Here is an 11,762-nt window from a genome sequence, read left to right as displayed (position 1 = left end):
ACGGAACCTGCCCCTCTCACTGGACAGGAAGAAAGGAGAAGCGGCAGCACCCGGTTGGACCCCTCCAAGGTCCCCACTCCCCAAGTCCGACTGCCCTTTGGCCCGGGGCACCCACCTGGCTGGGCCTGGAGCCGGCGCTGAGCTGGGGGTCAGGGGACAGTGAACGTCTCCTCTCTCCCACGCCGGGATGGACAGGCGCTTTATACCCAGGAGGACAGGGTGATTTACAGCCGCGGGAGTTTGGTTCCATAAAGCTCTCAGTCCCGCTCACATGATCCATCTTTCTCCAAGGTGAATTTAGGGAAGAGCCCGGGGGAGCCAGATAAGGCAAGATTCATATTTACCCTTTGAGAGGCGACCCCACTCCGTCACCCTGGTGCGGCCAGGATCGGGCGCGGCCCCGCACTGAGGCACCCAGAGGGCACCCCGCCTCCGGTGCCCACCGCGCCCTGGCGTGCAGCATTCCAGGCGCCCAGAGCCCCGAGAGCTAAGCTCAAGAGACGTCCCAAAAGCCCGCGGGCACCCTGACGCCCTCCAGCCGCGGCGCACCCTGAATCCTGTGCTCCTCTGCTCCTGCTCGGGATGGGAACCCCAGCCCCCCTCTCCCCTACGACCCTCGCAGTGATCCAAGCTCTTTTTTCCTCTATCCCACTGCCCTGCCCGCGCCCCCGCCGGCCCGCGCTCTGCTGGATGCTGCGAAGTCCGGGGCTTGGGTGCGAAGTTCCACGCGGCGCACGGAGCCGCTGCCTGTCCTCTAGCGCCCTCTGCTGGAGCGCGGTCGAGGGACTCCGTGCGGGCGGCGGCGGCCTGGCCTGTCCCACTCGCTGATCATACTGCGGTCGGTGCTGGTGCCCCTTCTTAGGTCCACTGTCCTGGGGTTCAGGATGGCTCACCCACCCCGCCCTCCGGCACCCCTCCCCAGCTCTCGGCTCGTTCCACTGACAGGTGGAGAAATAGGAAGCCACAGCGCCCCAGGCTCTAGTGAGGACAGACCCCTGACTGTCCCCGGACTGGGCGTCACAGGGCGGGGCCCCGGGGTGGGCACTTTTGAAGAGGAGGGCAGGGCCTTGCGTGGGTCACCCTCGTGCGTTGAGGTGCATGCAGGGTGTTTAGGACCCAGGGGAAGACCGGGGGCGGCTCCCTGGACAGAGGGAGATTTCGGCTTCCTCCACCGCCCCCCTCCGCCGCCGGGTGAGCGGCTCAGATGTCCCGGTAGTCGCGGCTCTGGCGCTCCGCACCCTCCGTCTGCGGCAGCGGGGGCTGGCGGCCCCGGCCCCTGCCCGGCCCCCTCCCCCAACCTCATGCCTCAGCCCTAACCCCGCCGCCCTCCCCTGCGGGGGGCCTTTCTCAGTGTCCCCCGCCCACTCCGTCCACTTCGGGCGCCATGAACGACCAGTACCACCGGGCAGCCCGGGATGGCTACCTGGAGCTCCTCAAGGAGGCCACCCGGAAGGAGCTGAATGCCCCCGACGAGGATGGCATGACCCCAACTCTCTGGGCTGCCTACCACGGCAACCTCGAGTCGCTGCGCCTCATTGTGAGCCGCGGGTGAGTACGCCCCACCCAGCGCCCTTGAGACCCCTGAGACCACCCCAGACTCCCTGGGATCCATCGTCCACCCCTCCTCTGAGCTGCCTCCTTCCCCTGCAGACAGGTGGACCCTTAGACCCTGGCGTTTGTGGGAGAGACACACGTGGAGGGGGACCCAAGCAGAGGCATCTGACACTTGTAACACTTGTGACCTCGATTTGGGGCTAGGAGGGGGAGAAACCGGGATTTGGGGGTTCCTGATTATGGGGGGTTGCTGCAGAGTGAGGGGAAGGTGGGAGAGATCCCCTGGCTGGGGTCCCCCGGAAGTAAGAGCGCGGGGCTTAATGAGATTCGGAGAGAAGGCTGGGAAGTCTCCAGGGGCCAGCAGTGGGGGCTAGAAAGGGTGGGGTCTTCACTGCCCACTCCCCAGCCTTGGATCCAAAGGGCTTTCCCAGCCAGCACCCACCTTCCCTGGCAGGCTGGTGTCACACAGAGCTTGCCATCACCCTGCTTATTTCGGGGATTTATGGACACTGTCCAGAGCGCCAAATGTCACTGATTCAGCCACCCCATTAACTCTCTCCAAGTCCCTCCCCGACAGCCAGGCACAGCTAAGCAATGGGGAGACTGTGATGTGGTCACCCTGAAGGGGCCTCTCTCCCCTCCCCCTCCCTTTGGAGTTGTCCTAGGGCAAGGGATGGGCATAGAGTGCAGGTGTCAGCGCCAGGGAAGGGGCCTGGAGGTGGCACTTAAGCCACCTCCAAGACTAGAGCCACTGACATGGGTTCCTTGGGCTAAAGTCAAATGACTATGACCAACTCCCTCAGCCCCAGTGGCTTTATAAAGAGGAGTCAGGTTGGTCTGGACACCAGGGAGGCCTGGACAGGATGAGGGGTGGACAGGACACCCCAGGAGGGTTGATATGAAGTCTCAGGTCATGGGAGAGAGGGCTGGGGCCCAGGCACTGGCCTATGGCCTGATCATGTAGTGGGTGCTGGAGACCCCTCCCTCTTGCCCTCTCCTTGGGCTGCTCCTTGGGTCCAGCATCAGGTATGAGCAGCCTCGAAGCCTGGGCAGCTGAGCCATGTCCTGGGAGGCCAAGGCTGACTGGCCCCTCCTCACCCCAGGAGAGCACACAGTGACACTGTCCCCTGCCATCCCTTCAGAGAGGCTCATGGGAGGAGGGGAGGAGGGGAGGAGGTCTCCCCTTGGGTACACCAAGCCCCAACTCCTCCAGAGACCAGGATTGGTGTTTGCTGGGGTGTGAGTCGGGTGCTGGCAGGCCCTTCCCACACTGGCCTGTAGGACTTGGTGGCCAGGAGGGGAGGCCCAGGAGCGAGTGTGTGGGGAGCTGTTGAGACAAGGGAGTGATTCTTCCCCCAGCCCTGGGGGTTGGCCTCGTGGCCTCATTAGTGCAGGGCAGGGGTGCTGTGCTGGGCCCCCAAGGGAGGGAGAGCTCCGGAGGAGTTTTGGGAGCTTGCCCTGAGGGACACAGTCTGGTGTGAGGGGTGCTTGTGGGGGCTGTCGGGGGTCCCTGGACAGGCTCAAGTGAGACAGCCTTGCAGGGATACCAAAGAGGGGGCAGCCTGGGGAAGGGAGGGCTTCGGAGTGCGAAGCGCGGGCAGCTGATTTCCCTCCTCCTCCCCTCCAGTCCTGGCTGCCCCCGCACTCCCCTCCTGGCCCAGGCCAAGGCCCGACACTTCCTCTCACACTCGGGCTTGCCAGGGCTGGCCCTGCTCCCTGCAGACGGGGCCCTGCCTGCTGACACACAAGCCCATACCTCACACACGCTCACCCGGGGCTGGGGCCCGGTACACACCACCCTCCCGTCTGTTCTCTTTTACAGTCACTCGGCACATGCAGCCACACACCACCATGCCTGCCTAGAGACCCAGACGCGGCCCTGGCCCCCCAGTGCTCTGGCCAGCTCTGTGCTGGGCCTCATGAATAATTTACTCCCTTCTCTCAGGGCATCAAATATTTATCCCCTGAGATTCCCAGCCCTCAGTTAGCTTGGGGAAGGCCCCGCCCCAGTCCCGCCTTCTCTGACACCCCACCCCCTGCACGCCTGGGGCCATTTTCCCCTGGGCTCACCCCTGGGCTCACCTGTTGGGTGGCTCAGGCCTGCAGGTCTCCTGGAGTCGAAGAGGCCTCAGGCCCACGGTCCCTTTGGGGGTTGCTGTGACAGTGGGGAAGCGCCCTTCCCCCCTCCACTCCCTCCACCTCCATCCCCAGCCAGGACTCATCACTGGTCCCTCCTGGATGCTTTCCCTGCAGGGGTGACCCGGACAAGTGTGACATCTGGGGCAACACACCCCTGCATCTGGCAGCTTCCAATGGCCACTTGCACTGCCTGTCCTTCCTGGTGTCCTTCGGGGCCAACATCTGGTGCCTAGACAACGACTACCACACGCCACTGGACATGGCTGCCATGAAGGGCCACATGGAATGCGTGCGCTACCTGGACTCCATCGCGGCCAAGCAGAGCAGCCTCAACCCCAAGCTAGTGGGTAAGCTGAAGGACAAGGCCTTCCGCGAGGCGGAGCGGCGCATCCGCGAGTGCGCCAAGCTGCAGCGCAAGCACCACGAACGCATGGAGCGGCGCTACCGGCGCGAGCTGGCCGAGCGCTCCGACACCCTCAGTTTCTCCAGCCTCACGTCCAGCACCCTGAGCCGCCGGCTGCAGCACCTGGCGTTGGGCAGCCACCTGCCGTACTCGCAGGCCACGCTGCACGGCACGGCCAGGGGCAAGACCAAGATGCAGAAGAAGCTGGAGCGGCGCAAGCAGGGCGGCGAAGGCACTTTCAAAGTCTCCGAGGATGGGCGCAAGAGCGCCCGCTCGCTCTCGGGCCTGCAGCTGGGCAACGACGTGATGTTCGTGCGCCAGGGCACCTACGCCAATACCAAGGAGTGGGGCCGAGCCCCGCTCCGGGACATGTTCCTCTCGGACGAGGACAGCGTCTCCCGTGCCACGCTGGCAGCCGAGCCTGCCCACTCGGAGGTCAGCACCGACTCAGGCCACGACTCCCTCTTTACCCGCCCCGGCCTGGGCACCATGGTGTTCCGCAGAAATTACTTGAGCAGTGGGCTGCACGGACTGGGCCGCGAGGATGGGGGGCTGGACGGGATGGGAGCGCCTCGGCGTCGGCTGCAGAGCTCCCCCAGCCTGGACGATGACAGCCTGGGCAGTGCCAACAGCCTGCAGGACCGCAGCTGTGGGGAGGAGCTGCCCTGGGACGAGCTGGACTTAGGCTTGGACGAGGACCTGGAGCCCGAGACCAGCCCGCTGGAGACCTTTCTGGCCTCTCTGCACATGGAGGACTTTGCCGCCCTCCTGCGGCAGGAGAAGATTGACCTGGAGGCTCTGATGCTGTGCTCTGACCTCGACCTCCGCAGCATCAGCGTCCCCCTGGGGCCCCGAAAGAAGATCTTGGGGGCCGTGAGGAGGCGGCGGCAGGCGATGGAGCGCCCGCCGGCCCTGGAGGACACAGAGCTGTGAGTGTCCAGCCTGGCAGGGGGATGGAGGAACAGGAGTTGGAAGGCCCCTGGGGAGGGAGTACAGATCTGCCTATTCAGGAGTGGGGGGTGGGGGCTACTGTATTTCATAAAATCGAAATGGGGCCATCGATGATAAAAGGCCCCCTTATTTTATTTACCACCAGCTCAGAAAAAGAAGTTGCCAATTTAATGATGACCCGAGGCATTCTTATCACAGCTAGTGTAAAGTGCACCTCGATTTTGGGGACATCAACATGTGGGGAAATGGTCGTCTTAGTGTCAATGAGTTTCAACAGTCACGGGAATCACAGTTGGGGTGTTTTTGAGCCCTCCCACCTCCCAGGTGCTGGGTTGTGCCCTTGAACACGTTCTCTTGCTTAATCCCTCTAAAAGCCATGTGCCCGGACTGTATTGGTGGATTATATTGTTCCCATTTTATAGCGGATGAGCAAGTGGAGGCTCAGACAGTTAGAATAGCTCACCTCAAGGTCCTGCTGCTGCTCAGCATGGAGCTGGGCTTGATCCCTGGTCTGCATGGCTTTAGAGCCTGGGGTCAAGGTGGCTCCCATGGGATGCAGGGCTTGCAGTCAGCAGGGCCTCTCAGTTGCCCAAGACCTCCGGCAGATTTTTTTTTTTTTTTTTGAGACAGTTTCCCTCTTGTTGCCCAGGCTGGAGTGCAGTGGCACAATCTCAGTTCACTGCAACCTCCACCTCCCGGGTTCACGCAATTCTCCTGCCTCAGCCTCCTGAGTAGCTGGGATTACAGGGGTGCACCACCATGCCCAGCTAATTTTTGTATTTTTAGTAGAGACGGGATTTTGCCATGTTGGCCAGGCTGATCTCGAACTCCTGACCTCAGGTGATCCGCCCACTTCGCCCTCCCAAAGTGCTGGGATTACAGGCGTGAGCCACTGCGGCCGGCTTTAGGCAGATGTTTTACCTGCTGTTCCTGAACTCTGCAACCAGGAACGTGGGCAAATGCTCCCAAGAGGGTCAGCAGCAGCCCTGGAGGCAGAGTTCACGTTCCAAAGCCCGTCCTAGTTGGCCAAGGCTGCTGCCACAATGGTCATGCTGTGGCCAGCCCCTGCCCTGGCCCTTCCCCCGCAGCATCCCACAAGCCCAACAAACGCTGTCCTCATTTCCTCTTAGGTATCTATGGCCTTTATCCTGAATGGCCCGGGCAGGGATGGGTGTGGGGAGGCAGGCTGGTTTAGAGTTTTGGGTCCTGAATGGCTGGGGCAGGGATGGGTGGGGGGAGGCAGGCTGGTTTAGAGTTTTGGGGATGGGGAGGTCTCCCGTAGGCTGGTGTTCTCCATCCCTGACCATCAACCTGCTGAGAGATGGGAAGGCTAAGTTGTGCAGATGGCTATCCTGGGTGAAAATGATGCCTCTAAAGGACCTCACATGAAATCTGTTTCTTTCTGTCTCTTCCTCCACAGATAACAGGGGGTTCCTCTCCCCAGACCAAAATGAATTGCAAGTTGCCACAACCTATGGTGGGGCCTCAAGGTCCTCACAGTCGCCAGCCCCGCAGCCCCCTTCCCCAGGAGCAAGGACCACGTGGGTCGACTCCTTTGAAAGCCTGTCCACACCTTGAAGCAGAGGGTGTAGCCTGGAGGCACCAGAGGGGCAAGAGAATGTCCCCTCCAGTTCTGAGGGGTTTCAAAGGCCCTGAGCCACCCGCTCTGAGCAGCCCTAAAGGACATGTAGACTTGGGGGAGGCTTACCCCAGAGGGAGGGCAGGGGCATTGGAACTGGATGGAAGTGTGGGAGGTGGATGCCAGAGTGTGTGCCTGTCCCGGGCGCCGTGGCCTTTCCCACCCCTCCCCTGATGGTCTTGTTCTTTTGTGCTCACGCCGGGGACTTGCTCACTTCCTGCATTTTTGTGAAGGGAAGAGTTTGGGCTGCCTCCCCTCTTCCGGTCCACTCCAGAGGGAAAGTTCCTCAGCTAGACTCTTCAGCCAAATGCCCCAACTTTCAGTCTGCACCCATTCCAAGCACAGCCAGCATCCCCTCCTTCACCCAGTGGCCAAGGCCCGGAGCTGGAGAGCCAGGCTGGGGTGGGGTGGGGGTACTGACGCCCTTCCCAGCTCATCCAGGGATGGAGCCTGGCCTGTCTTCCTCCAGCCTCACGCTTTTTCGTTGTGCAGCCTGGCCCCGCCAGGGACCCCAGAGGGCCAGGGCACTAGATGCAAGGTGCTAGACCAACAGGCTGCAGTATTATAGCCTCCAGGCCTGGTAGGCATGCGCTGGGCTAGAGAAAGGTGTCCACCAACCTCCTCAGTCTCCCAGGCCTGGAACAGGCAGAACAGGGTGTGGCTGGGTGTTGGGCCTGGGTTGGGTAAGTCCTGCGATATGGACACCGGAGAAAGTGGATAATCTAAACTGCAGATTGTCCCCAGGTCACCAGGGCTGTGTGTGTGCGTGTATGCATGTGTGTGCGTGCATGTGTGTGTATGTGTGTGGTTTGTGTGCTTGTGTGTGTATTGTGTGCGTGTGCATGCACATGCATGTGTGTGTGCATGCGTGTGTGCATGTGCGCATGTGTTTGTGTGTTTATGCATGTGTGTGCATGTGTGCACGCGTTTGTGTGTGTTTATGCATGTGTGTGCATGTGTGCGCATGTTTGTGTGTGTGTATGCATGTGTGTGCATGTGTGCGCGCGTTTGTGTGTGTGTATGCATGTGTGTGCATGTGTGCGCGCATTTGTGTGTGTTTATGCATGTGTGTGTGTGTGTGCATGCATGTGTGTGTGTGTGCATGCATGTGTGTGTGCGTGCTCACCTTGGGTGTTGTTTGGTAAGTTTCCCTCCTTACCAAAGAGGGGCTGGGCTGCTGGATCAGGGCTAAGGGAGAGCTCGCCTGTGTCCCAGCCCTGTGATAGTGGTGAGACCAGGGGAAAGGCTAGCTCAGAGGGTGGTCAGAGCATGTGTCCTCAGACATGTGCCCCCAGAGCTCTCCAGCCAGACCGAGGTCACAGATACGGGAGAGTCCCTCAGGAGCCCGCCGACATGTGTGTGCCCCTTCGCACCTCATGCAGAGGTGCTCTCCTTTCTCAGCCATGGCCCCCCATCCCTGACCTCAGCTTGGGAAGCAGCTCCTGCTGGGAGCATGGCCACAGCCCCCAGCTCCTCCCGGGGCCCCCTGGGCTGGGGTAGGGGAAAGAGAGCCCTCAAAGGCCTCTTTTTGGTCTGTCCGGGGGTTCCCATTCCCATATACATGCCTAGAGCGGGGGCATGGAGGAGAGGGCCCCTGTCCTATTGCAGGACACTGAGGGCTTGGCTGCCTGCCGCAGCTATCTGGAGCCCGCTGCAGCGCTTCTCCCTGTTCTCAGGGCCTGAGCCTGGGGCCACCCCCAAGTGCCGACTTGTTTTTCCCAGAGCCCCAGGTGCTGCCCCTTCTCTCCCATTCCTTGTCCATTTACTGCCGCAGCCCCTCCTGATTCTGCTGGTGCTGGGGTGGAGCAGGCTCTGTGTGCCCACCACTGTACCCCGAATCCCTCCTGCAGGCTCATTACCACTTTTGTAGAGAATGTTCTCCACCAGTGTCATGCCTGTGTCTTGTCCTTTAATGCTTTGGGTATGAAGAGTGGGGGGGGGGGGGGGGGGGGGGAGGGGGGGTCTTCTCTGTGCTTGTGAGGACTGGGTCCTGGGTCCTGTTCTCTGGAGTGTCTTCGAGCCCCCATGCTATGCATCTTTGAAGAAATCCCTAGGCCTTTACCCTGCTCTCCTAGCTCAGTCCAGAATGAGGAGCTGGTGGAGAGGCAGGGCTGAGAACTAGGGCAGGAGAGTCCCCCTGAGCAAGGAGGATGACTGGGCCTCCAGGCTTGTTGCCAGGGTCCGCAGCTGTGGAGGGCAGGAGGGTGTGTGTTCTCTCTTCCCACCAAGGCCTGCCTGGGCTTTTCCAGAGATGGACAGAAACATACTCCAGGAGGCTGCCGCCCATCACCTGGGCTCTGGGCCTCCGGAGGGGTCTCCATGAGGGCCCTCCGGAGGCCCAGAGGGCTCTCCGTGTCCCACATCACCGCAGGCAGCTCATGGGCAGCCTGATTTGAAGCCCTGCTTTCTCCCAGGGGTGAGTCCCCTCTGTAAGCTGGTGCCTAGTGGGCTCTGTTTTCTCAGTCACGTCTGAGGAAGAGCCCTGGAGTAATCTTGCTCCATTGCCTAAGGATGCTGGGTGAATTTTTTCTGCCAAAGGGAGTTCAAGACAGTTCCCTTCACCCAGCATCAATCAGAAAGGTCCCCAGGATGTTGATGCAGCAAAGTTGCCTAGCAACCATCCAGGGGTTCCAAGCCACCTCCCTCCACTTTACAGATGGAAAAACTGAGGCCCACAGAGGAGAAGAGTCAGACCCAAAATGCGGGTCTCTGGCTGCCACCATGCTGTCCTCACACTCAGGCTGCCAAGGGCACCAACACAACAGGATTCCACCTGCCATGCCCTGGGGGCACATCTCCCTGCGGCCTCTGCTGGCCATCCTGGTCACTGCACCCACCTCATGAAAGACTCACTGGTCCTTGCCGGGATGGTCCAGAAGAAGACACAGGGGTGAGGAATGACAAGACAGAGAGCCGAGGGGCACTTCGGCATCCTGGCAGAGATGAACTGGAGGCAGCGGGATGAGGGGCTCTGTGGGCCCCTGTGGCTCGAGGGCGGAAGCCTGGGGCGCCAGGAGCAGGAGCTGCTCCAGGGAGCCTGTGGGGATGTTCAACACAAGCGAAGAGAAGAACATTATATGGTAGGGACTCAACTTTTGTGACTCGTTTCCCTAAAAGTTTACAACAAGAATAGGGACATTCATGAGGTCAGGAGATCGAGACCATCGTGGCTAACACGATGAAACCCCGTCTCTACTAAAAATACAAAAAATTAGCCTGGTGTGGTGGCGGGCACTTGTAGTCCCAGCTACTTGGGAGGCTGAGGCAGGAGAATGGTGTGAACCCGGGAGGCGGAGCTTGCAGTGAGCTGAGATCCGGCCACTACACTCCAGCCTGGGCGACAGAGCGAGACACCCCCTCCAAAAAAAAAAAAAAAAAAAAAAAAAAAAAGAAGCGTTGGTTAGACAGCTGTGAAATGAACACATCCTACATGAGACATGAGATGATCAACTTGCTGGAGGTGGGGTGGTGGAGTGAATCGGAGGCAGAGAGGGCCTCCAGGGGACGTGGCCCAACCCTCTCATTTTACAGACGAGATGACTGAGGCCCAGTGGGGAAGGGGCTGGCCAAAGGTCACTGAGTCGCCAGTGGGCAAAGCAGCACTAGGTCTCCTGATGGTGCACAGGTCTGCCTTCTGTCCCCATGTTATGACCAGTCCCCAACAGCATGGCACCCCGTCCCTCCAGTGTGTGCTCTGTCTGTGACCTTCTCTGAGATTGGCCCAGGATGTATGGGAGGTGGCAGGACTCAGGGGACAGCCAGATTTGGGCAGCAAAACTGGCTCCACCCTTTTCTAGCTGTGTGGCCTTGGGTAAGTTAGCCAGCCTCTCTGAGTCTGTTTCATCATATGTAAAAATAGGTATTATAATAACAGCATTAACCCCATAGTTTATTAGGAGGGTGAAATGATGATGCATAGATAGCACTCAGCACACCCCCTGGTATTTAGTACGCACTGGTTAATAATGGTCATGGTTGTTGTTGGTCTGAGACTGGCCATGGGGTGTTCCTTGCATTTGTGGTTGGCTGAGCTGCTCAGCAGATGGGTCCTAGGCAGTTCCAGGGAGCAGTCCTTCCAACCCCCATATGAAAATGCGTCCCCCAGCTCCGGCCTCCAACACCCCTCTGGCTGGAGCCTTTCCCTACTCTGGAAATGCATGCCCTGGGGCAGTTTCTCCACTGGACCCCAAACAATAGCTGGTGGGTGCCCTGGCGGGTGGGGGAGGGGTGTTCTCATGGAGGAGAGAGGATGGGGGAAACGGTAGCTGCCAGCGATTCCCTGACCCCCAACATCACTGCCCCGTGGGGCTCCCCCACAGGACCAAACCACTCCTCACAGGGTCATTTTTTCCAGCCTCACTACAGTCGTCCGAGATAGACCAGGCAGAGGCATCATTGACTAGCCCCATTTTATACATGCAGCAACTGAGGTTCAGGTGGGGGATGGCAAATGACCTGCTAGGAAGTGCATAGGCTGGGATGTATAGTCTGGTCCAAACTACATTGCTACAGGCTGCTAGATGCCTTCCCAAAACATGTATCTCGCACCTTCTACATACCAGGTACGGCAAGCCCATGACGGTGGTCTCATTGACCTGCCTATCTGATAAGGAAACTGCGCTCAGCCAGGTTAAGTCATTTCTCTGAACCTTGGAGTGCGGAATGTCGGGGCTGTGGGATTTGAACCTCAAACTCTGGCTCTTTCCATGGCAGCCCCAGCCTTCTCCCACCCCATTCACCAAATCATCTCTCCAGGCTCTTATCTGGCACAGGGGCTGCCAGGAACAGGCCAGGAACACGGGCTCAACTGGTGGGACATGGGGAGGTGCGGTGGGAGACGGGCAGGACTCGCTGCCTCTCTTCTCCCTCTGTCCCTGGGCACCTCCCTCCTCTGGATACACCACTGCGGCTCTCTGCTTGTGTGTGCACATGTGTGCCTGTGCAGCCTGTGCAGCCTGTGTGTGTGTGTGTGTGGCACGGGTGGGGACATGTTCAGCCCTGTGGACATGGGGTGGGTGTAGTGGGTCAGAGCTTTCCTGGAAAGTTGTGTTTATTTACTTATTTTTTTTTTTTTTT

General features: G+C 59.9%; 1 protein-coding gene across 2 annotated transcripts; it reads left to right on the top strand.

Moving 5' to 3' along the window:
* Nucleotides 1–1,185: 1,185 nt before the first annotated feature.
* USH1G (USH1 protein network component sans) lies at nucleotides 1,186–7,521 on the top strand. Of its 2 annotated transcripts, XM_023212105.1 has the most exons (3): nucleotides 1,186–1,548; nucleotides 3,808–5,025; nucleotides 6,468–7,521. In XM_023212105.1, the coding sequence occupies exons 1-3, from the start codon at nucleotides 1,385–1,387 to the stop codon at nucleotides 6,469–6,471; spliced, it is 1,386 nt and encodes a 461-aa protein (XP_023067873.1). In that variant the 5' UTR covers nucleotides 1,186–1,384; the 3' UTR covers nucleotides 6,472–7,521. The 2 variants fall into 2 exon arrangements, with proteins under 2 accessions (XP_023067873.1, XP_023067875.1); XM_023212107.1 differs by lacking the exon at nucleotides 6,468–7,521 and having other exon boundaries at nucleotides 3,808–5,029.
* Nucleotides 7,522–11,762: the final 4,241 nt, after the last annotated feature.

The sequence above is a fragment of the Piliocolobus tephrosceles genome, unplaced genomic scaffold, assembly GCF_002776525.5.
Source record: "Piliocolobus tephrosceles isolate RC106 unplaced genomic scaffold, ASM277652v3 unscaffolded_18704, whole genome shotgun sequence".
In the NCBI taxonomy this organism is placed as follows: Eukaryota; Metazoa; Chordata; class Mammalia; order Primates; family Cercopithecidae; genus Piliocolobus; species Piliocolobus tephrosceles.
Note: the sequence above shows the minus strand (reverse complement) of the source record. Positions and strands in the feature narration are given on the sequence as shown.

What these genes read in the sequence shown, in the direction of transcription:
- USH1G (XM_023212105.1), top strand. Translation starts at nt 1,385, where the DNA reads ATGAACGACCAGTACCACCGGGCAGCCCGGGATGGCTACCTGGAGCTC. An exon ending in CGCCTCATTGTGAGCCGCGG is followed by an intron (nt 1,549 to 3,807) that starts GTGAGTACGCCC and finishes CTTTCCCTGCAG; the next exon opens with GGGTGACCCGGACAAGTGTG.